This window comes from Fringilla coelebs (assembly GCF_963513975.1).
Source record: "Fringilla coelebs genome assembly, chromosome: 1".
NCBI classification, from domain to species: Eukaryota; Metazoa; Chordata; class Aves; order Passeriformes; family Fringillidae; genus Fringilla; species Fringilla coelebs.
Genome location: NC_140028.1, coordinates 117,620,807 through 117,645,879, shown reverse-complemented (window position 1 = coordinate 117,645,879; position 25,073 = coordinate 117,620,807). Strand labels below are relative to the sequence as shown.

Here is a 25,073-nt window from a genome sequence, read left to right as displayed (position 1 = left end):
CATGTGTGCTTGCTTCTTAAATCATCACCCAATTATGTGGTGATAATTTTTTAGTGTCACCAGTGTCTTAAGCAGTTTATATCCTTGGTTAGAGACAGGGCAAAAGCTAGTTGCCCAAATTTTTTTATTTTAGAATTGTTGCTCTTCAGAAAAGATTGCTTTCTACTAGCTTATATGGATTCCTGTAAACTCCCATATATCTGACTTTCTTGAGTCTTACTGCCTTATTTTACATGAGGGACAGTTGAGTCCAGGAATCCTTTGCTTAAGATGCTAAAGACTTAAAGCCTCTGCTAAATAGTGGCGATTTTGATCTCCTTCAAATGAGAACCCTCCAGTGTGGTGACATAAGCCTAAGTATGGATTATGTAATAGATCCTGCTATTTAGGGCAGCTTTAGCCCTGCAGGGTCGAGGCATTTTTTTAAGATGAATGAGCTGAACTGAATTAACTTTTAGTATCAATGGGTTTGGAAGATTATCTTATTGATCTCATGATCTCAGTAGATGCTACTTGAATTGCGAGTAAAAGATTATACATTTTCCTATGTAGTTTCTGGATAAGGAGAAAACTTAATCATGCCTTTGTCTGGCCTTTTTTCTTCTGTGGCTCAAAGAATGAAAAAGCTGCTAAAATAAGAAGTACACAAACTGCCAATAAGCAGTAAATTTTTGTTGTCATAACCTGGCTTATAAAAGAATTTTGTTAAATAGGCAAAGTAGATTCACTCTGTTGAACTGTTTTCTATCTTAAGTTTAATAATAAGACTTTTGGCCTCCTATAGAAATCAGACCTAATTTGGAAATAAATGCAGTATTATTTCCTTGGTTGATAGCCTTTTGGATAAGCAAAGATACAATTACTGAGATGGCTATTTTCAGAATTCAGGTTTTTTGCTATTAGTATTCTCTGAGCACATTTAACTATAAACATCTCTCCTCATTTTGGTTCTTTCAAATTAAATAATATTAAAAACCTCTCTGTTTTCTTCATATCAGCATATTAATTTTAGCTCAACTCATTGTTATTAGTTAAGTAGTTACTGAAAGTATTTTAGATACATGAATAATGAAATGATAGGGGAACATGATATTGCTTTGCTTGTGTACTTATGCTCTTTTCAGAATTAAAAAAATACTTCTGTTCTTTTCAGAATAAAAAAAAATCCACGTAACTTCAAGATGACTGCAGTGCCATTTATTTTGTTGCTATTAAGCCAGTTAAAGATGCTAGAAAAAAATAGAATCTAGGTGCTAAAGGGAATTTGAAGATAATCTGGTCCATTCTCTGAATCTCTTAGAGTCCTAAAATGCTTCTGTAGCTTTGCTAGAGTAAAGAATTTGAATGTCCAGGTCACCCTACCCCATTTATGGCCTCCTTTGTACTCAAATCATATAATTCCTGAACTCCTCTTTTGAATTTTCCGTTGCATTTTTTGCTTTATAATTCAAATACTGTCTGAGCTCATCCCTGGATAAAAGAGAGAATCATGACTTCGGAATTCATTTTGGTGTTCAGCAGTGGAAGCTCAGAAGAATATTCCAAACATTCATTAAATTATGGGGAGTGATAATTACTGAACATGGCTTGCTGGTGACAAAGGGCTACTGAACTTAATCAAATGTAGATATGACTGGAGTATTTTTGAGTAACCTGGTGTGGTTGAAGGTGTTCCTTCACCTGGCAGAGGGTTTGGATGTAGATGATCTTTAAGGTCCCTTTGAACCTCAAACCATTCTATGATTCTATAATCTTGGGAAATATAAAATCAGTAAGGGTAAATTTATGAGTGTCGGGGAAAATATTACCTTGACAATACCTGCAAGGAATGGTCTCTGAGGTTTCTGTTCTAATTCAGTAAATGAAGTTATTGTATAGAGTTCTAGCAGTGTCAGTTTAGTGTTAATATGATGCATAAATGTGTATTTCAGCACTGTTTGCTCAAAGTAAGGATGAATCCATTTTTAAGAATTCAGATTCATAAAAAACATACATATTTCTTTCCATATGTTTTTTTTATAGGCATAGCCTTCCCTAGGCATCTGTGCAGCCAGAATTCTTTTTCAGAGTCTTATTTTCTGGGCTCTCAGCTACACTATTCTTTCTCTCCATTTGACCCTCCTAGTTTTGCCTTATGCACGTCATTTTCCTGGCTGTCGTTTTGATGATGTCTGTCCCTGGATGGATTTTTATGTTTTTTTCCTCATTGTGCGTCAGGACTGAGCTGCTTTCACTTTTCTTGTGTTTGCTCATTTGGTAGCAAGAGTTTCCACTGCCTGCTGGATTTTCAGTCCTTGTCATGTTGTCCCACAGGCTCTCTGTAAACATCTACCAGGCTACTTCCTTTGAATTTGTTTTTAAAATTATCCCACAATTATAGCTAGATTGACACATGTCCTCCTACCACCTTCACCAAAATAGTTTTCATTGTACTCCCCACTCTTCCTGTATCCATCTGTTCTCTTTCTCCCTCATACTGGGATTCTGAGTTGTTGGAGCAGAGTCTGTCTCATTTATCCCATCCGTACAGTGACTGATTTTATTTAATAATGCAAGTAATGAATGACATAGAAGGAGTATATTTTCTAAGGTGTACTGCAAAGTAGCCCTTCAGCAGCATCAGTAACAGGATATGGTTTCAGGAAAGGAAGTATCCAGCCATTCTGGATGCCATTAAAGATAAACACAGTACACAGTATCTGTTGGGAAAAGGTTAATCTGAGCTGTATGCAGAAAAATGCTAGGATGATGGCCATACAAACACTTCAAATGCTTCTGGTAGTTGAAAATTAAAGGAATAAAATTGATTTTGTTCGAATAGTTGGAACTCTTACTTCTTCACTGTTGCTACTTAAGCTTTCCAGCAAAGTGACACTTCCACTGAGCTTTTTTACCTTACAGGTTATCTGTATTCCAAGTTGTTTTTTGTCTCAGATTCACCAAAATAAAACATGTAAGGAAAAGTAATATTCTTGCAGATTAGATAATCCACTAACAGAGCAAGAGAAATTTATATACTTAACTATTGAGGAGCACTTTTGACTTGGTATATGGGTGGGCAATTGAGATTTTATTTAAAGTGTGAAAGGCAATGACTAGGTTCCCAATATTTCTGCAGTGATCCCTGATTTGAAAGAGAATTTATGGATTTTATGGTTTGGGTACTGTGGAGTTCAGCAGAACATGTTAATCCATGTCTTCTGAAATCCTGCCTCTCATCAGCAGGTTTTGACTCTTGGTTAGAAGCCATTGCATTTAAACTACTGTTTTGTAACTAGGGAGTGAAGGAATGCTGCTCTGTCTGTTATCATTGGAGTTTGCACCTGAGAATGTTTCATTTTTTTGACTGCCATCAGTAGGACATGCTGATCTTCAAGTTACATCTTAGAATTAGATCCATTACTGTATTTTTCATGAGGTTCACTGTCAAAAGAAGGCTAGCTATAATATGTATCACCCTCACATAAACTCCAACATCACCTGCTATGGCTAAAACAGTACTTGGAGACCCCTCTCAGCCAGTCTGCATGCTTTTGAAATACCTGCTCTTCCTTGTCCTTGCTATGTTCTCATTGTTTTAATTCCTTTCTCTACACTTGTCACAACATAATTTTCAATGTTTATTAGCACAATAGGCTTTTGCTGATAGTTAAGGAAAAAAAGGGTGTATTCAAGTTATTCTCTTTATTTATGTTTCTAAATTTTCTGTATTCTGTCTATCATTTTTACCTGTTTTTTTCCTTGTTTAATCTTCATCCTGTTTACTCCTTTTTTTCCTGCACTTTTTTCTTCCTGTTTGTCCTTCCTCCTCAAATAACTCCACTAAGCTTCTGTCTCCAGGTACAGCTCACAGCAGCTCAGTTTGTACTGTCATTGCTTGTACTCCTTGGCTCTGTAAACCTATTCTTCTCCTGTGCCTGGAATATTCTTGAAAGCACATTCTACTGGGGAGGAGGGGAAGTGAAGAACTGCACTTAGATCAACTTAAATACTATTAGTGAATAGGTGATGAGTCATTTTTCTTTATGCTCACATGTTTGTCACCATAGTTATTCACACCAGTCATACACCACATTTTTCCTGTATTACTTCTCATACATAGCTCCCTGTAATGCCTTGGATGGCATTGGTTTTTTTTGTGAATATATTTTTTCTGATATATTTTTTCTGATATATTATTCTGATATATTTTGTAAATGGGTGGATGATTCCTAGGAGACATCTCATATACTTCTTAATGATCTCACTCATTGGTACTAGGGCAAATACTTGACCAGCGCAGACTTTTGCATTATTCTCTTGAGTTTGCCCCTTCACATGAAACCTTTTTCCCCCCTCCTATAAATGTAATGCCAGAAAAGAAAGAAGTTAGATTTCTGTGGAAGTGTAAGAGATTGATGACTATTGCTAGTGAAACAGTGGGCTCAGCCAGATCTGAACACTGGGAAAAATTACAGTATGCCATAAATCAGTATCTTTATTAAGTCAGCATTCTAATGTCTAATAAAATCAGAAACTTTTCAGTACAATCTCATTGGTCTTCCTTGACTATCAAGACTGATAAAAAAGAGATGGAAACAGCAGTCTGTGGAAAAAAAAATCCTCTCCTTTGTACCTCTCTTGTGTTTATGCCCTTTATTGACAGTCTTAATTCATTCTCATACATGTAGTGGCTGAACTTGACCCCCATTCAGAAATCTTGTCTGTCTTCACAGAGGAGTGTATTTGTGGAATAAAGTTTTCTGTACATTGGGGGTGGAATACCATGAGTCAGTTTTCCAGAACAACTGTTTTATTATGTCAAGGTCTGTTTCTCTGTGAATTTTCTTGAAGTGTTGTTTTGGAGGAACAGAAAAAGTGTTGGTGTGGGTTTTATGAATTTTGTCAGTTGATATTCTTTTTGTTGACTTTGGTATCTAGAAGGGTAATTTTACATAGGATTGTTCTTGAAAGTGTTTGGAAGGGAGCTGTTTACCTAACCCTAGGAAGTAATGAAGTTGTAGCATAGATTTTACACTTTTTCAGCCAACTGGCATGAGCTTGGTTACTGCAACTACTTTGAATCTCTTCTGATGGTGTTTCTTAAAGAATTTAATAAGCATTTTAAATCCTCAGTGACTCCTCAGCATTCAAGAAAGTCTCTTCTATGGAGAACTGGATTACTGTGATTGCACATGGGACTCTGTGAGTCTGGACTAGAAAACGAAATACTAATTTAGAGGAAAGGATGGTGCTCGGCAGGCTGTGATGCCATTGTTGTTTGGGATGTTGGAATAAGAAAGTTCTCTTAAGTGTGCAATTTGTCTTTACTGTTTTTCAAGAGTAATGGGGCACTGGGCACTAGAACAGATTTTAACCACCTAAGTAGAGGCAGTACCTACATGTCTGTCTGTGTCTGAGGAACATTTCCACTTGCTACAGAGGTAATGCACAGTGCCAAAGATGTCTAAGTAATTAAAAAATAATGAACAACTAATTAAGGTACTGTATTCTTTTGTCAAGTAATTATCTGAATATATTGAATGCAAATAATTTATTTCATGCCTTGAGTATCTTAAATCTGCAGCAAAATATTCTTTGAATCTGCCAAGAAATTCTGATTCTCTAGTTATGGTGTAACATTTTTTCAGTGTCTTCAGTGGGAACTAAGTGTTTGGAAGTACTTCAGCATCTAATCTTTGTTCTTGCTAAGAACATTTTTGCAGTTAGTAATGACTTTTAAAAAATACAGAGGTATGCTAAGTATTAGTTTATGAAGGTTCATTTTAAATCTTTGTGTAAAGAGTGTTTTGTAAGCAAAATATATGAGAATTTACAAGTATGGAGACTTCTACTGCTTCTCTAACATGATGGATTTGATTTATTGTTGATATGGTCTGGTAGCCAGACTCTTTACCCAATCTCTTTTTCTGATAAAATTAATTTTGAGAGGAAATTGTGAGGCTGAAGTAGCTAACTCTTTAAGGAATGTAATCTAAAACAAAAATATTAAGAAACATATTTAATGCTGTAAAAAATTAAAGCTGTCGCTTTCAAAGATATGGCCAAGAGTAGCAGCTGTATAAGCAAATTAAATATTTATATGTGGAAATGAATACTTACAGCCTAAATACTTTCCTAGAATTTTTCATTTCCTTTATTACCATTTAACCTACACAGTGGAGGAAGAAATATTTGAATATGTAAACTGATTTATTGGGTTTTTATTATTGTAAAGAAGAAGTCTGTGTATGCAAATTATTCACAGCATCTTTGTAAGTGTTTGAGTTCAATCTGCATAGCAGTAGACCTGCGAGGTGTGGTAACCTTATCAAAAGCTGTGAGGTATTTTCTTTACATTTAAAAATTTTTAATGTTTATTTAATTTTATTTTGTATTTATAACTCTTTTGAAAAGTATTCAATTTGATTTTAAATCCAAGAGCTCTACCAGAAATTAAATAAACAATATTTGGCTTGACTGAATATAAGTGCTTCATACCTGGAGTATTACCAGTGTTTACTTCATACAGACATAGTCAAATTTTGTTTGTTACTCATTTCACATTGGGGTACTCAGTATATGCATTTATTGCCAGAGTTTCATCACTGTGCTGTTTCACTGATATAGTTCTTTGTTAAGAGAAAACACAGAGCAGGAGGAGCCCACCTGCTGTGTAGTGATGTCTCAGCTAGGTTGTAAATCATCTCTTGGCAAGAAAGCTTTCATCAAAGAAAACAAATGAGCATGTCAGGGAAAGATTTGGCTTTAGAAATACAGCTAAGCAAGCGTTGTGCTGGCTGTTTTGCTAAAGATTCCTTGAAAAATTAGTATCTTGGTTCTCAGTTAAAGAAAAGGTGTGAATTTTTTTGCTATAAACTGAGATTGTATGCCAGGGCTTTGTGATAGGAGTCTTACAAAAGCAAACAAATCTCAGAGTTCCAAATGTTCCTGTACTTGTACCGTACAGTTTTCAATGTTTCAGTTTCTTTTCACATCTTGATTTTAATAAATGTGTAATTACCATCAGACAGTTCAAACAAATATACAACTATTGTATGTCAAACCATAGTGACATGCAGCTCAGTGACCTAAGGCCACTTCCATTTTTAATATGTGCTTCTTAACTAGTTTAAAAATAGCAGAATCACTTATGCTGCTTTATATAGCACATTTTAATTAATATCTTAAATATGGTACTTTGGAACTTTAGTGAGAGCCCAGTAGTGGGAGGAATTGCTAACCAGCTTCTAACAGGTGTCGTTTCTAGTTAGTAATTAAAGACAATAATGTTCATATGAAGTAGCTTCTTTTTAAAGAAAGGAAGGAACTATTTCTTCAAGCTAAATATAGTTGAGAATTAGTGTCTTTATTAATACCACAAATGTTACTTTTGAGATATATCACCAAATAATATTTTTTGAAGAAAATACAATGTTGGGATTACAACAATATGCTGGGCATCTTTATTCTAGCATTTCAAGCAACAGTAGAACAATAACATATTTTAAGCTCATATGAATGTTGTTAAGTTCTGAATGGTTTTGTATCTACTGAACATATTTGTGAAAAATTAAACACTAAGAATCCAGGACATAAAGCAAAGCTGAAGTCCAGTCTGGAAGCTATTCTGACAGGGGATGACTCAGAAGTATCATCCTGTCTAGACAATTATATTGCCTTGTATGCTTTATTTGGGAAACTTCTTGTTATTAAAGTATGTCATAGCAATAAGACACATTGCTGTCTATACTGTCATTTAGTCCTTGTTGAGATTATAAACATAAATGTTCCATCAGAATATGGCAAGCATGAGTTAATACAGGTTTGACATCTGTGCATGTAACACTGTAGGTCATCCTGCAGCTGCTGGAGGAAACACAGGGCTGTAGGGTCCGTAAGTCTGTTTCCCAGTACACCTCATGCAAATGGAGCACGTCGAGCTGTATTTTAAAATGAAGTAATGAGTTTTGAGCTGAGTAATTTTCTCTTTTTAAAACTGATCACAGACCCACAGCTACAATGGTAATAAATTTTACATAAGTTCTGATTTTGCTGGTGGACATCCATCCTAATATTGTCCTTTAGCTGCAGTGAGCCTTTGAGGTCCGAGGTCTTACATGACTGGTCTAGAGTATCTAGAGAGCAATTGCTCCTCGTTTGGTTTTCTTTTCGCAAGACTAGCCAAGCAAATTTTTGTTAGTCTCCTCGATGATACATGGTTCCTACTTCATTGAGTAGCCTTATAGTGTTTCTCTTTTCTTCATGCCATTTAAGTTATTGAAAATGGGAGAAGAGGATTGTGTGCAAAATTTCAGAGTAGCATCTTGACTGTAAGGTATTCCTGGAGGAATGAAGAAGTGTTAAAGCCATCTAATGCATTCCAGGGCTGTGGGAATGGGTCTGAGAGAGAGGGGAAAGCTGAGACAGTAATGAAATTTAAACTAACCCATATTCACCGGGGAACCAGAAAGAGATTCAGCCCTGATGGAGAAAATATTATTTGGAAATACTGAAGGATTGCTTATGAGAATGCTTTAGAATAAGCAAGTGTACTGCAGAGGAGAAGAATATGCTGTGAAATCTCTGATTAGCAAAATTTGTCAGCAGTATTTTGTTCACTGTACAAAGCTGCTGTTGACTCATGCTATTGCTGTTTTGTTACATATATTACAGTGTATTTACATGCCTTGCAATAGTTGGGGTGAAGGTTTCACTGGAAAGCTGGTCTTTCTAATGTGAAACACTTGAATCTTTTTTCATTTTGCAAATGCTTAGGAAATTGTATGGCTTCAGCTCACCCTTATGCAGCAGTGACCAGCCTTAATGCATGTTATGCAAACTAAGAGCCCTTAGTAACCCCTAGCAGAAACTCAGAAGGGGGCCAAATAATGATGTTTGAAACCTCATCACACTGTTATAAGCAGTAGGCAAACAAGTTAAAGAAAGCTAGAAAGCAGGACTAAGCCAGTCAGCCTCATTTCAATGCCACAAAAGAGGGGAGATCCTTGATGATATTGAACAGCCACCTCAGCACAGTTCTGGGCCACCTGTTCTCTCTGGTCCTGGTTTTGAGCAATGGGGTTGGTCCAGAGCTGCCTTTCAACCTCAGTGATTCTGTGCAAATAAGGACTTTAGTAAAGAGCTTCCAGTCAAAAGAGCTTTTTAGATTTGAGCTTTCTGGCTCAAGGCAACGATAAGTAATAATTTCATTGTAGATAATTGTGCAGTGGGCAAAAATTAAAACACAGAGAATACAATCCAAACAGAAGAGCACAAATCCTATATATTCTTCGTGGTCACTCAGAAAGTTGTGAATAATATCTTCCTTAACATCTGCCACAATAAGGGGAAAATATGACTAACTTGTGCTTTCTTTGATTGAGGCGGTATATGCAAAAATATAATGGGTGATACATCAGGTTAATGGTATGCCTGTTATCATTCAAGAGCTCTCAGGCAGTTCAAAATTACTAATTGACTAATAAATCTAGAAGTAATTAAATCTCATAAAAGTGACTTGTTTATTATATCTTAATGAGAGTGAGAGCTGAATTTTTATTTGCAAGTAGACAGAAAATTGTTTATATAAAAAAGTAATTTAACCTTGAGTTTTCTTTGTAAGCATATCCTAAAGGCATGTTTACATGGGTTTATATGGATGTGTAAATTATTTTATTAATTTAGCTGTAAATGAGAATGTCTTTCCTCTTTTTTCCTTTTTCTGTTATCTTGTAATAAGTTTAATTTTGGGATTTAACACTTGTGTTATTCCTTTGTCATAGTTAAAACATGAAATAATTCCAAGGCAAAGTGCAAGGAAACCAAGTGAGAACATATGAGATGAATGCCAAGAGAGACATAGTCAACAGTTAAATGTTGTGCTGCATTCATGCTCTAAAATTTAATTGTCCATATATTGTGTAGCAAATACAATTCATTCCTTTCAGCAGATGGAAAAACTGAGACAAAGAGATGAAATAATTTGTTTCAATTAATCAGGCAAGAGCTAATAATGGAAGCAGAAATAAAATTCAAATCTGCTTGTTCCTGCTTGTGTGTTTAGGTTTAGTGTAGCATGATGATGAGGAGTTGGCCAGTCTGTGAGAGATGGTGAAGATGCCCCTATCAGTATCAGTGCTGTTTAAGCAGGAGGCATCTGTCAGCTGGGGGTTTACATGTGTGTGCCCTGGTAGGATGGTCTGACTGCTTCATTTTCCGAAGAAGGGCGATGCGATGTTCCTGCCAACTTCCAAGTGTACTTTACTGGAGTAGAATGGCTTTGGCAGGACAGAAATGTATCATAGTATGAGTGTAGACTGGGAAGAGCATCACCACAGAAGGTTGTTGGTGAACATAAAGGAGCTTTTCTAGCTGTCAGAATTCACAGTCACCATTGTGTCCATGTCTGTGATATCAGGAACTTTGTATGCATCAAAATAATCTGAAATCTACAAAGCAGCAATTCCAATTTTAACATGCAGGTTGTCAGCATTATTCTTAATATCTTTCTGAGTGGCTTTAGTTGAAGTTATTATTGATTGCTGCTGTTACCGACTTAAAAAGCAATAATTGTTAAGATGGAAATGAGGTGCAGAACTTGAAAAGTGTGCCAGTATGTCTCAGAATTCCTTGTAGAGATCAAAAAATCTGTACTGTTGTGATGGCTCTAGAAGTGTAATATTGTAAATAGGGATCTGTGTATAATCTTTTCATAATCATATTGGGAGTTTATGATTTTAGTTGATATGAATGGGAAATGGATACTTAGAACAATGATGGGTTTATGAACTTAAATTTCTCACCTGTTTAGAAATCTGTTTTGGGGAAATATAAGATGAACATTATATTTGAGACGGCAGAGGCAGAGCTGTAGAGAAGTGATTGAAATAAAAATGATACACTATGTTAATTCAGGGAAAATATTTGCCATTTATTTTTCTTGTAGCAAAATTTAAAATAGTAAGAAAGGGTAGAAAGAACAATTTTGCCTTTCAGATGAATCTATGAATACTTTTTAAAATATGTGTGTGTGTATGTGGGAGTAAGGTAAGGGAGTGTACAATAGAAACATTCAGTCATCTCTCTTTCTTTTAATGACACATGAGTGTAGGATAAAGAAATAATGAAGAAGAGATAATGTCCTTAAAAGTCAGCCTTCTCTCAGATTGACAGCCAACCCAAGTTCATGTGCTTATTCATGGTAATAAAGTACATGTGAATTTTGAAGTACATACACTCACTGGGCAGATAGAAGATCACAACCAACATAGTTAAAAGTATAATTTGTGCTTTAACTATTACATTCATAGGTGGATGTCACAACCACTTGCCAACTTTTGACCTCAAAATACTCTGTATGTTATTAGATGGAGATTCTGAGAGCACAACTGAGCTATGACCTTCATAGGAGAGTAGCTGTAATCCATGTTAGTTGCTCTGTGTACCCATGGAAGGACATTTGACTTCTCCTAAGTGAAGGAAACACTTTTAAAAAAAAATATATATAAAATAACATTTTTATTTATTTTATTTTTATATGTCTTGTAACAGCAGCATGGAAAGCAAATTATATTTCTGCTGTCTGTGCAGTGGTAAAGCAACTTTATTTGGTCTGCTCAGTGCTTAGATCAAGCTAATCTAAATTTTACCAAAAAATTTTGATTTGGAGTTTGTCAGAACTGAGTTTTGTGGACACAGTAGTTTACATGTTGTGGTAAAATGTCCTTGGCATTCCTTGGCAAGTTCACTTGACATTCCTCCTTCACAGTTACTCCTTTATGCTCAGGGATAAGGTAAAGTGTTTTTTTTTCTGAGCAGACTCCATCATATAAGCTGTAAGGGGGACAACTGTGATGTAAATGCATAAAAAAGGAAGGCACAAAATAAATTTATTGGGCTAGAGTAGTTAATGAAATTACTGTTTCCATCCTATAGCAACTACAAAAATGTTGTTACATGTGGTACAGCACGTTCAGTTGTGCTTAGAGATGATATTTCTATGGGAAATAATTGCTGGGCTCCATCTTTGTATAGCAATGACCTAACTGGTGCTTCCATGGATTTTGACTCAGAGAGATCTGTATATATTGGCAGGTTGTATAATCTTACTACATCAGATAGATTTGTGCTTGAAGAATAAAATTTCTGAAGCTTTTTCACTGTCTTTTTGCCTTAATAGTTTCAAGCTGCTATCTCTATGATCACAAAAATGCACTAAAATAGATATTATATTTGTCCCTCTTTTATTCTTTACAGCAATGGAGTTTCATGAAAACCTGCACAATATAGGAGCAAGAGAAGGCCTAAAAGAAAGAAAACTGCAAAAATCAGTAGAAAGTTTTACGTGGAACATTACAATTTTAAAGGTAATGTGTCTTCCTTTGGTTAGTTGCTGTATTTTTCTGTTCAAAACTGTCATTCTGATATTGTTACTGGTCATTACTTTGTGTCACAGTTCAACTGGCTTTATTCACTTCTATAATCATAGTCAGTTTGGTTTATATAACCTGAAACACAGCAGAGTCTCAATGTGACTTTTTATTCTCATGTAGTGTTATGGAAGCTTATTTCATTTAGTTTGTCTGACGTTTTCTTCTTGCAATCTTTTAACATTGGCAGGATCCTTTAATACCTGGCTGAAACAATGACTGTTGGCTTCTGCAAAGTGGCTCAGGCTGGAAGGCTGCTATGCCATTGTTTAAAACCTGTTTTGTGATTTGAAGGGGAGTAAGTGTTAAGGTTAATGCAGTTACTGAAAAACAAAAGGGAAGCTGTTACTGCTGCAGTCGATGATGAATGGTGATTAATGGTAGAAGCAAATTGTGTTTGTAATCCAGGCTGGGATAAATTGAGTGTATGAGCTGGACACTTTCTTTACATTTTGTCAAGTACATTTGCTTACATTTTGACAAAAGACTAAATGGTGAAGTATAAGAAAAGCTTTCAGCTAGAGACCCTCAGGAAACTAGAACGTGGAACAGTTCATTCATGTTTCCTATTGGTGATCTTTGATCTCAGCAGAGTATATCAAAATTTGTAGAGATAGCAAAACTGCCTTCCTTAATTTATTCCCTTGACTCTAGTTCAAATTATTCAAGTTTGGTGTTTACATCCACTAATGAGTTCTTCTCTCCCACTCAATCAAATACTTCTTCACTACATTAAACTATAAAGTCTGTTTTAATTATAAAGAAAATTATTTTCTCCCACCTAGTTTTTATTTTTAGTTCTTCTTCAAAATACAGTTTCATACCGCCTCTTCTTAGAGTGAACTATGACAGAAAAGCAGTAATGCATATGTATTTCTCCAGCTTTCCTTGCTGGTTTGAACTGTTAAGCTTTTCATGAGGTCACTTGGTGCTCCAGTCCCTCTTGTGTTATACTGCACAAATCCGATGCGGAGGAGAATCAAAAAGTGGTGAAAATTGCTACAGCATGTACAGTTAATACATTCTAAAAATATGCATGCTTATAGGTAAAGGACCAGAATATCACATTTCCTGTATCAGAAGAGAGTTTCCTGAAGACAGTGTACGGGATGTGTAATGTATCAGTCCTGTGCTTCCAAGAGGATAGAGAAGAGTTAGTTCAGTGGCTTTGGATGAATGTCAAAGAAATAAATTCCTGTCCCTTTTTTTCTGTCAAAGGTGTCAGATACCAGCTTGGATAGGCAAATCTATTTTAATGCTTCCTGAAACAGCAGTACCTTTGCTTCATCTCTGCTTTACATTCTGAACAGAAGGGTTGGTGGGGGGGAGGTTTGCAGTTGGTGAGTGACTGAAATGTGAAGTCGTGATTTCTGCGTTCGCCAGGAATTGGAGAAGCCACATGGTAGGGCTGGCTCCGAGGAGCACTGAAGGGCTTGTGTACATGTCCTTAGGATTATAACATAGTTATGAAGTTAGAAGGCCTTCCTTTTGAAGAGATTATTGAGAAAATCTCTTCAACATTGATTGGGTGGTATTTTTCTAGTCAGAGATTAAGATCCTTTCTTTTGGAAGGTACAATTTGTCCCATAATTAATACTTCAGTTAGAAAAAATGGTGAGATTTTAATCAGCCTGTTGTTGAAACTTTATCAGGAGGCATTACATCTTTAAAGTCATTTTACAGGTACTGCAGTTCAGATAGGCATCTGCTAAGTGCTGTTGCTCACATTTAGATGTACAGAAAGTTAAAGGCTGAGATTTGTTTGAAGTGACACACTGAGATTTTCCACTCCAAACTCTTTTAACTGTGGGCTATAACCATACTTTGATATCATATAATTAAGCAGAAGTTAAACAGTTTCTAAGAGACTACCTTTCCTGTCTGGAGAAAAAGAATTTATGTGTTGAATTCCCTGTGTTCTTCAAATTAACTTCCTTCTCAAATAGTACAAAAATGAACGTGTAAATACACAATAAATATGTGGACCCTTAGCTATCATATAGGAATTATTGTGGGGCTCTGAACAGCCTTACTAATGAATCCTACATGAGTGCCATCCTCAGCTCCTGCACAGAGGACTCATGGTATGCTCACATGGTGTGGGTAATGTACTTTCCAAACTGAACAAGCTGCATTTTACCCTCGAGATACATATTGATTGTTCTCTTTCAGTTGGGACATTTTGACTGCAGTTGATGCAATGGAAAGTTTGATAAAATAGCAAAATTGACAGCTTAATTCTAGGGAACTTTGTTTAGAACATCTGATGCAGTTATTAAGTATATCTATGTGTTTTGCATGCACATGAATTACAGTTACTGGTTTAAAGGATTTAATTTTTCTTAATTTGAAGCCATGTAGCCAAATCTATTAGTCGTATAGTATGTTTGAATTCAGCTGAAATTCCATCCAATTTGTGTATGTGTATATGCACACATGCCCATTCTTATTCACCCCGTATATGTGCACAGGGATTTAACTTCACAACATCACTTGGAGTAAATTTGGTCTGTTGCCTGATTCAGAGATTGTAAACTGCTAGAATATTCATCTCTTTCAAATAGACAGTTATTTGCTAGTAATTTATTTATTGTTACTACTCAGGTTGATAGAATTCATATTTTCGACACATAGATAATCACATTTTCTGCCAAAAGTACACTGTTGAAGAAGGAAAAACACTCTTAAGTGCTGTTGCAGCAGACTCCTATTGTACAATTTACAATCTATTGTAAAAATTTATGGACTTGTCTGGCATAGAAAAACTTTGAGAAAAACCCTCTATAAGCCTCAGAATTTGAGATGCCCATAGGAAGAACATAAGAGCAACTGTAAATTAGTCTTGGCAATTTACAGTTCTAAAGACAAAGGGAGAGGTCAATGGAAATATTTGGAATGACGGTGGGACTTCTAACTCTTCAGCATTTGTCAGATGTTTCTTGTTGGCTATGAGCTTTTAGGCACGTCACATTATAAGATATTAATTACTTTCTCTTGCAAGGCATGCAGTCCATGGCATCTGTTATCTCTGTAATAGCATTAGCTCTGCACCTACAGTATTTTAAAAAATGTATTTATAAATGGAACATTCAAGGCACTTACAGGACTGCAGCTTCTTACTTCTTTTTAAATAATCTGAACTTTTTCAACCAAATCTCCAAGTGAATTCCAGCAGCCACGGAGCATTCATAAAGCCTCTGATAGTTGCTGCCTGGTCCTAAAGGTCCTCAGAAGACATTCCAGTTCAATTTAAATATCTGAAGCTACTAGTCTCTTGATGTTGCTGGACTGATGGGATTTTGTCTCCTAATGAATCCCTTATTTAGAAGTTAGGAAGGCCTGTTGTCCTGATTCCAAAACTTCACTCAGAGCGTGTCAGCTGGGCATGGAACACTGTAATGTGTCACAGAATAAGAGAGTGGCTGGGGTTGGAAAGAACCTTAAAGATCACCAGTTTCAACCCCGCTGCCATTGGCAGGGACACCTCCCACTCCACCAGGTTGCTCAAAGCAATGCTCTGTTGTACTCTGAGGAGCACTTTGAGAAAGGGATAGTGGCTTCTTACCTTGCCTGATAGGAGCTTCGGGTTCCAGATCCTGAGCTAAAGACCAGTCATTAATGATAGAGTTTCTTGGGATTTTTTGGGGAAAGGGTGCTCATGCAGTTATTTTAAATGTCTTCTGTACAATTTTACTTTCAGGTTCAAGAACCAGTTAATCAAATACCATGAGTGAGTACATATCAGCTTATGAAGGTAGCTGTGCTGAGACATTCTAGTTGATTCTAAATCTGGCTGACTCTGAAATGATACATCATTTTGGATGGACAAGAACTGATAGGAACCATTTTGGGTTTGTTTTTGGTTACTGTTATGGAGCTATGATATAAAAACACTGCCTCTTAGCCAAAAGTTTCAAAACAAACAGAATGTTTTTAACTTTGATTTAAGAAAAAATAAACCAGACTAGATGACATGGGCGTATTAGGCCAGAGAGGTTTAAAGGGTTCTGAACTGGGCTTCCAAATTAATCCATATTCTTTATTGCTGCTGTTTACTAAAAGCTTTTGAATGAACATCAGTTTTGTTCTTTGACTTCTTTAAGGTCTTTTTTCACGTCTGCCTAGAAAGCAACTTTTTCTGAAGCCTGTAAACATTAAATATTCAAGTTACAGAGTTCTGTAAGTGAATTTTCACCATGGTGAAGGAAAGGGAGCAGTGGCTGCCGCGTGCTGCTGTGAAGAGAGTGCTCTCCCAGTGCTCTGCAAGGCCTAGATCCATCCTGCTCCCAGTTGGGAATTACCACAAGCTGCCAGTTAACCACAGTGCTGGAAGTCAATTCAAGTTTTTTGGTGTGCTTGCCAGACAACACTAAGGACTAAATTAATTTACATTTTGACTTAATCTGAGATGAAAGCCTGGTGAAGACAGCCCTTCCACACAGCAAGAAGCACACTGGTTTGCTTCTACAACTGCTTCATCAAGTTCTCTGCGCAAACCAACTTATTTCTTGGAATGTGGGTTTTTTGGGACTCCTTTAAGATAAATCTGCTTGCCTAAAGTCTGAGCTATTTGTAAGTCTCTTATATTGACTTTAGAATATGCATTTTATCAGAGCAAGTTGCTACAGTCATTTGGATCTGCTAAGAAGGTGAAAGACCCCTGAGTAGTCCACAGATCTGAGAGAGTCCCATGTTCCAGCTTGCAGTCAACTGACTTTGCTATGAAGTCAACAGCACCTACTGTGAAAATCAGGATGCATAAAATAAAAAGAATTGAAACTGAACCTTGAGAGCCCTTGGAGAAGAAACATTTGATACCTAACTAGAAAGAAAGTCTTTGTTTAATTGACAGCGTGATGGCAGTTTTTTTCCAGATCTGGATGAATTTTTAAATTTTTTGCCTTTCTGATAAGTTGTATTACTTTTCAGTGGTGTTCACTGTGACTACAGCTTGAATCTCTGAGGTGCATGCTCTTTCATTTCCCCAGCATACATCTTCATGGTGGTATATCAACAGAAATAGGCACTTCACACGAATTGTGCAGAGCTCTCTCACTTGAGCTCATGGCATTTTTGGTAGTAGTGGTAGGCTCTTGTTATCTTGAGATCAAGACATACCAGCAGATAATGGCAGCACAGATGGTTTCACAAACATTTTTCTGAGTTCAATGGCATTCAGAAATAAATTCTGAGCATTGGAGAAGAGTAATAAGCACGGATGCATTTCTCTATTTAACCTTGGTCTGAACGTGATACCACTTGGTCAAATGTGTTAGTCTGAACACAGTGTCTGCAATAATCCAGGCTTTATCCTATATCTTCTTTTGTCTTCAAAGTTCCCTTATTGGAATTGTCCAGACACCCACAGTTCCCTGCTGAAAACCAGCCATTCCTGCTAACCCTGATTTCTTCTTCCCTGCTTTCCTTCATCCACTATTCTGTTCCCACTTAGTGCCTAATATTTTCTTATTGCTCCTTGCCACCTCTAGAGATCCTTCCCAATGAGTGCTAATTTTCATTCTCCCATCACCTTACCCAATTTATTGCATTCAGCAGCCTTCTCCCTGCTCAGTGTTTTTGTTTTTCTTTCTCACCAGCTTTTATTCTTATTACCAATCTCTCACTCTTTTTGAGTGATTAGTTCTACTTGTATATAATTTTCAGGCTAATTTCAATGTGGTGAATTTTGTCAATCTGTTTTCTTTCTGTATTCCACTCCCAAATGTTGCCTCAATCTTTCCCTTTCTCTGCTCACCTGTCAGATCCAAAGTTATTGCTGTTGCACTGTGTTTGTGTTTCACCATCTCCTCTTGCAGTAAGATCTAGCATCCGCCTTGTATAATTCAGTCCGGCTTCCCTTTCAGCAGCCCTAGGCTTTTTGCCAGGTCAGTCCCACAGATTGCTCTTGCACCCTCCTTTTCCCCATCTACCTCTTCTCCAGAGTCTGTCTCAGGCTTTTCCTTCCTCCCCTCTAGTCTGGCTTTTGGCCTGCTTGCCTTGGCAACCCAGTGTTGGTGGCTTGGAGAAGCCATCCAGGAAAAAACCCAACTTTTTTCCTAATGCACATTCATTATTCTGTGGGAATGGAATACACATTCTCTTACCACATTGCTGGAGCTGTCAAGAGATGAAGGATGATCAAGAGTGGAATCCTCAGTGATTGTACTAACCACATTCAAAATCTGATTTTTGTTTATTAAAAGCTCATAACTTGGATCTACTGCCCTGTAGTCATTCCAATTACAAGTCCCTACCCCAAGTGAGAGTAGGGAAGGAAGTATAGAAGATTGTTAACAAACTTCTGATGGCATTTCCCCATCTTTATTCTCCAAACTGAATGAACCATATGGATGAGGTTAAAGAATAATATTAAACAGAAATAATAATAAAATCTGCCAATGGCAAAAATCCTGCATAGAAAGTATCAGCTTAAGTAGTTGAAGTTTGGCAAGCCTATAAGTAACTGAAAGCAGGGGTGTTTTTTTAACTGAGAAGTTTTGGGCAACCTTATTAATAGACTGCTTGCTAGCAGCTCTGCCTATAATAAACAACTTGATTAAAATTCCAGAACTATATTCTACTTATCCATGTAAAACAGAACTTGGGCTAGAAACAGATGCACTCCAGATATGACTCATTTAGTGTGCTGGAGTGTTTTAAATTAGCTTTGAGTTGTTTGTTAGTTTGGAAAAAAGTATGTGATTTTTATAAAAAGTAGCCCTTCAGAATAAAATATTACTGAAGCTTGTGCTGTGATTGATGACATTCTAGATTTTTTCCTTTCTGGCGATCAGAAAAAAGACTTTAGCTATTATTGTCTTGGGTGAGGGGAGGGGGGCATTATTTCTTTGAAGAAAGTAAAATTTGTTTTCAATTTGTGGGTCTCAAAGACATAAGTCTGCTCACTTCATTGGATAGTATTTATGTTCTGAGTTGCTAAAGAAGCATCAGAAGTATCACACCATCAGTGCACAAATTTTTGTCTGACTGCTCTCCTATCTCTACTCCTGCATTTTTAAAATCAAGAGGTAAAGATGCATTTCAACCTTATTTGGCAGAGGAGAGGCAATGTATTATCTTTGGAAGAGATACTAGTATGTCTTCAAGTGAAATGTCTGTCAGGAGACAGAATTTACCCAGGATGGACAGATGTGGCAGGAGAAGGTGCAGTCAGTGTTCATACCTCATTGGACACTGGTACTGGCAGTCTCAAGGAACCACAGTGCCTGGATTTTGTGTGTGTGTGTGTGTATTTTCCCCCTTCAGGTATGAATTTTTCTCCTTCAGGTATTTTCCTGTGAGCTGTGGAGCAGTTCTACCTCAGGAATGCAAGCACAGCACAATCACTTTGGCCCTTGCAGACTTGCTGCTCTTGTTTTTGAACTTCTCTGTGCCCACCAGTAAGACACCATGTGCTACAGCCTTGCTCATTTGCTGCAAGTGGGCAGGGTAGGCAGGCTCCAGGGTGCAGGGAAGGCTGTCCACAGTCTCCCAGTGAGAGCTGTTGCTGTTGCAGGGCTTTAATCAATACAGAGAGATGGAGGACTGTAGAACAAGAGCCAAATGACCTAAGCCTGGGACAATTTCTCTTCCAGCTTTGCTTATAACTTAATTGCTATGAAGAAGAAGATTGATGCACCTCTTAGGGACGTGGCTTAGTGGTGGACTTGGCAGTGTTAGGTTAATGGTTGGACCTGATGGTCTTAAAGGGCTTTTTCAACCTAAACAATTCTGTAATTCTGAAGAGGGATAGTGATGGTGCTGAACTGCAGACAGCCCTGTGAAGTCTTTGTCATCACTGTCCTTTTTATGTGTTGCTCGCCAGTCTATGTTTTCGTATTTCATGCATTGACAAGTATCGGTCCTTTACCATCCTGCTATTGAGTGAATCACATTGCTAAGGAAAAAAATCCCTCAGAACCAAAAAACCAGGAAAGTTTTAAACGGCTCCCTGAGGTATTAAAATCAATCCTCACAGTTTTCGTTATGCAGAAACATTTATAGTCCCCATGGATTAAAAATACAGCACAGATTACTTGCTTGAAAACTGTTAGACAGAAATTACCCCTACCCCATTGCTGATGCCAGTGACTGGCTTAAGAGAAAGCAAAGAGCTTGATTCTTTCTAAAACTAAATAATCTCTATTTGGGTTTTGCTTTGATTTTTGAGGAGTTTTTTGTTTATTTCATTGGTTGGTTTGAGTTTTGGTCTTTCTTTTGTTTTTTTTTAATTTTTTTTTTTTTAAGCAGGACAGCTATACTTTTAATCCAGAACAAGCAGAAGGGTAAAAGAGAAGAGAATGCTGCTATCAAATGTGTATTCTAACTGCATTTTTTTTCCTTACAGGGACAAGCTGATCTTCTCAAATATGCTAAAAATGAAGCACTGGAGAATCTGAAGCAAATCCATTATGCCACTCTTTCATGTGGACTTAATAAGCCAGGCACTGAAAATGCAGAAATCTCAAAGCCTCGTCGAAGTCTGGAGGTCATACCTGAAAAAGCAGGTGATGAAAACGGAGAATGAGAGAAGGCTCTTCTCGTAATTTTGGAGTTTATAACTCTGTGACCAATTGTAGCTGCATAGGACATTTGCTTTGCACTTACTGTTGGAAAATATTCGGAATTTTTAAAGCACAACTGGAGAAGCTAATTACAATCTATTGAAACTGTGAATGTATGTAGCAACTCTGCTTGTGAAGGCAATGATTTTGTGTAACATGGAAATTACATTATTGGCCTAAATATAGCATATGTATGTAAAAGATACTGTAATTCAGTAATCGCGTGCTGAAAAGTTCATTGTAGTGCCATCAGGAAATGAACATTTTTTAAATGAGATGTAACTAGCAGGAAATCAGTTGACAGAATTTGGCAAGATGCCTTGATTTTCAAACCAATTTGATGCGAAAGTTGTTTCTTTCTTTGCACAGTTTGTTAATTGTGCTAGTGAGATACATCATTCTTTTGAAAATCAGGTCTAAAAAAGTGGAATCCACATGTTTCACACTATATGTAATTCAGCCGCTTGGATATTTGGGTTTGAAGTGGTATTGATTTTATTGTTGAGCCATAAATTAAAATGAGAATGTAATTAGACAGTGATCACTGACTTCAGTGCACTATAGGAGAGCCATTATGTAAAAGGAAAATGTGCAATCAATCTGATAGCCTATGTCAGAAGAAGATACATACCTATTTTGCCTAAGATCTTCTGCAAATGTGTGTAGATAATGTGACCAAACCGCAAGCAAAACGGTGTAAATAGTTTTTCATTTTGTGAAGTGAAGTGCTCATATTAAAAAGAGTTTTATGAGATTGCTCCCAAACAAGTAAAGCTTTTAACTAAATTTTAACTTTTTTATTTTTTGAGTATTTTCTTCCTTACAGAATAGGTGATATCTCAATAAGCAGGTTTGTCAAAAAAAAAAATCAATTGCTGTTCTGATCTTTTTTGGTTTTCTGACAACATTAGGTAAAGGTATTGTAGCTGATATGCTCATTGTAAAATGACTATACCAACCTAGAGTGTTCTCTTACTGTTTCTGATTTAACAATAAAATGGACTATATAATTACAGAAGCTAATAAATTTGAAGAAAAACAAGTGAAATCCTCCAGAGATCAAAATGTGCTTTTTGTTCAGTTGTGGGGAAAAAGAGAAGATGAGGATGGCTGTTGAAAAGCATTGTTTTAAGTAGAAGTCTTCAAGACGTGCATTCTACATGGATTTTTGTTTTAACCAGTTCAAGATGCTCTTTCTGCACTGAGGGTAATGAAATCTACATTCGTATAACATCCTGTAAAAGTCAATAGAGCTCTGAACAAGAACGCCGTTACACTTGCACTTCATTGAATTGTTAGGGACTTAATTTATTTTCTAGGCATTATAAAATTAAAGTGGGGATGGGGTGGGATAAAAACAGTTTGCATAGTAAATGTCACATCTTGAGCTTGCACTTTTAAATGTCAAACTGCATGGGTTAGGAGCAGTTTTAGAAGGTGCTAAGCTCTTTCAGTGTCTAGTTACAGACTGTGTGCCCTAATGTTAGGATCTTGCTAAGAGTGAGTTCTATTCTGTGTTGTACAAAATGAAGCATTTAAGCTGTGGTAAACACCTGTGAGTGTTGCTTTTTAGGCAGTCCTTTTCTGTGTTGGCAGCTGGAAGTCTTCTGATGGAACCTGAAGTTGATGGGAAGCAACTTGAAATTCATGTTGTTAACTGCATTCTGAGCCACTGTGAAATTAGTCTTGCAGGGCCAAATCTATCACATCTAAATCTGATTTAGAGTTAGATTTAAATTTATCTGCAGCCAAACAACTGTGTTAGATCAAGATCCATCTGCACCATAAATATGCAAGGTCAGGTTCACTTTATCAGAAATCCCAAAACCTAGGCTGCTGGAATTTTATTTCTGACTTTTAGTCCTAATTGAAAGATGTAGGCTGTGGGAAAATGTCATCACTGTTCGCATTGTGCTTCAGAGAGACCGAAAAACCAGTAAGACTCCTTTTGCAGTCCTGCCCCAGCACTGTTTGCATGGCATTTACAGAGCAACATAATTTATATCACAAAGGAAGCATTTCTGTAGAGTCTTTTCCTCCAACCAGGTTATCAGAACTGATGTCTTGGGCATTCTTAGCATTTATGTATTTCTGTTTAGCACATTATACCCTGAACAGAGGGGAAGGAGCATTGAAAGGGTTCCACAGAGTTGGGTGATTTATCCTTTGTTTTAAGGCAAAAAAAAGTAAGTGAAAATTGATTATCACATAGACAAGGCCTGAGAGATTTTGCATGTTCCAGTCTTACAATATATGGAATTGTTGATTACAGAACTGATCCTGTTCTACTTTGTTAAAAAGGAAGATAATATTTTTGAGTAATATAGACGCATAATATATCTTTTAAAAAAGTTAAAATACATACATTTAGCTAACTGACACTTTAAATATGCTAGCATCTGATTTTAGTGCTGATTCCTTAAAATGGAAGTCACTTTTGTGCATTATTCATGCTCGGTCCAAAACTATATGTACCATAACGTCTTAAAATGAGCCGAGTCATCATTTTTCACTCTGAAAGATGATGTGTAGCTAAAAGTGCTTCAGGAAGTTTACATGTTGCATGTTAAAAGAGTTGAGGATAACTACTTGTAAGCAAAGTATCTGGTTCTATTTTCAGCCCAGTGATGATGATTTTCAAATGTATTAGTCTATTTTTTCAGTTGTATTTTCTTAAAGCATTCTTTGCATCCAGATTATTAGTCCATTTTTTTTTACAATGTTTATTTTAGGTTATATATACAGATGCAACCAAGACCCAGCAAAGTATTCAAAATAAAATTAATCACAGGCTAACTTTGCACTTTTTTGGGGCCTTTATTTTCAGAAATGTGCTGTAATGCAGTTGAACTGTTTACGTAGTCTTTAACTGTGGAAGATTGATCCAAAATATGAGTGACTGTTTATCTGACTGCCTTTTTAGCTTTTGTTTGGCTCCAATAATCATTGAGTGAGTACAGGTATATGTCAGTATATTGCTCAATTTAAAATTAAAGGGTAAATGGGAAGGGAAAATTTCACATACAGATTAACCATACAGACACTAACAGTTAATTATTTTTTTGAATACAAGAAAAAGTTTAAAAAGTGCTTGTTTGAAAAAGGTGCGCCTCTAAACCTCATCTGCATTCTTCCTCCCTTCCTCATTGGTTTTGCTTGGTGTGATACATAGCAACCGTTGGATATTTAACCACAGAGCCAGGACCATGCCTTCCATCCTCTGGATGCACCAGCCAGCTGTGACAGACAGCTCTGTTCTCCAGGGATTCCCCCAGCAGCAGTTCCCAAGGGGCACTCCTGAGCTGAGCAAAGCCACCAAAACAGCAAAAGCCTTCAAAGCAGAGGTGGGGGCCAGGCTGTACTGTTGAAGCTGTGGCCTTTCTGGTGTCAATGGCAGTCTTCTACTCAAGTCAGTAGGACTGGGATTTAAGTGCAGTGTTGCAAAATGTCCCCTTTTTCTCTGGTCCTTTCTTTTATACCTTCATGCTGTTCTGTTGCTGCAGCATAGAATGCTGGAGTGGTGGCCTGCACAATTTCACAAGCTGGCCCATGCAGGCATGGTGAAGATACTGTATGAGTCAACCATTTTTTCAGCTACTTTGTACAACACAAGAATAATTTTATAAGACTCCATGGCTGGTTACTGGATTCACTTTTTCCTGTTTTGAAGTTGAAACAGCAGAGAGAGATGATTCAGAGCTGCCAGCGTGAAAAATGGAAGTGAGTTTCAAAAATTTTAACACTGGTCTACTAATAAAATAAACTAATCTGAAAGGACCCAATCCTTTGCTCTTTCAGTGCTTGAGTATCCCTTCCATTTATATGATTTCCTGATGCAGTTTCCTCTGGCATGGATTTTAAAAGTAATGCTGATTTCTTCTTACTGTATTCATTTGCTGCACAGATCAAGGAAACTCCTGAGTGTCCTGTGTATGGTGTAATAATCCTCAAATAAGCTTTAGCCTACCTAGGTTTGCATTTGTGTTAATTGAAGGTTAAAAACTAATACAAAGAGTGATTTGCAAGAAGGGTAATCAGACAGCCAGCATCATGGCACAGTGTGCCCTTGCAAAGTTCATGTTCTTCACTGTGAAATCAT

At 36.8% G+C, this 25,073-nt stretch overlaps 1 protein-coding gene across 1 annotated transcript in view; it reads left to right on the top strand.

Moving 5' to 3' along the window:
* The window catches only part of PLCL2 (phospholipase C like 2), a 98,882-nt gene extending 76,900 nt beyond the window's left edge, over positions 1 to 21,982 (top strand). Inside the window, exons 6-7 of the mRNA XM_084209485.1 lie at positions 12,238 to 12,347; positions 20,758 to 21,982. Of these exons, the coding sequence (XP_084065611.1) occupies positions 12,238 to 12,347; positions 20,758 to 20,937 (290 nt within the window). The 3' untranslated portion in view covers positions 20,938 to 21,982. The remainder of the gene's footprint in view (positions 1 to 12,237; positions 12,348 to 20,757) is intronic.
* Positions 21,983 to 25,073: the final 3,091 nt, after the last annotated feature.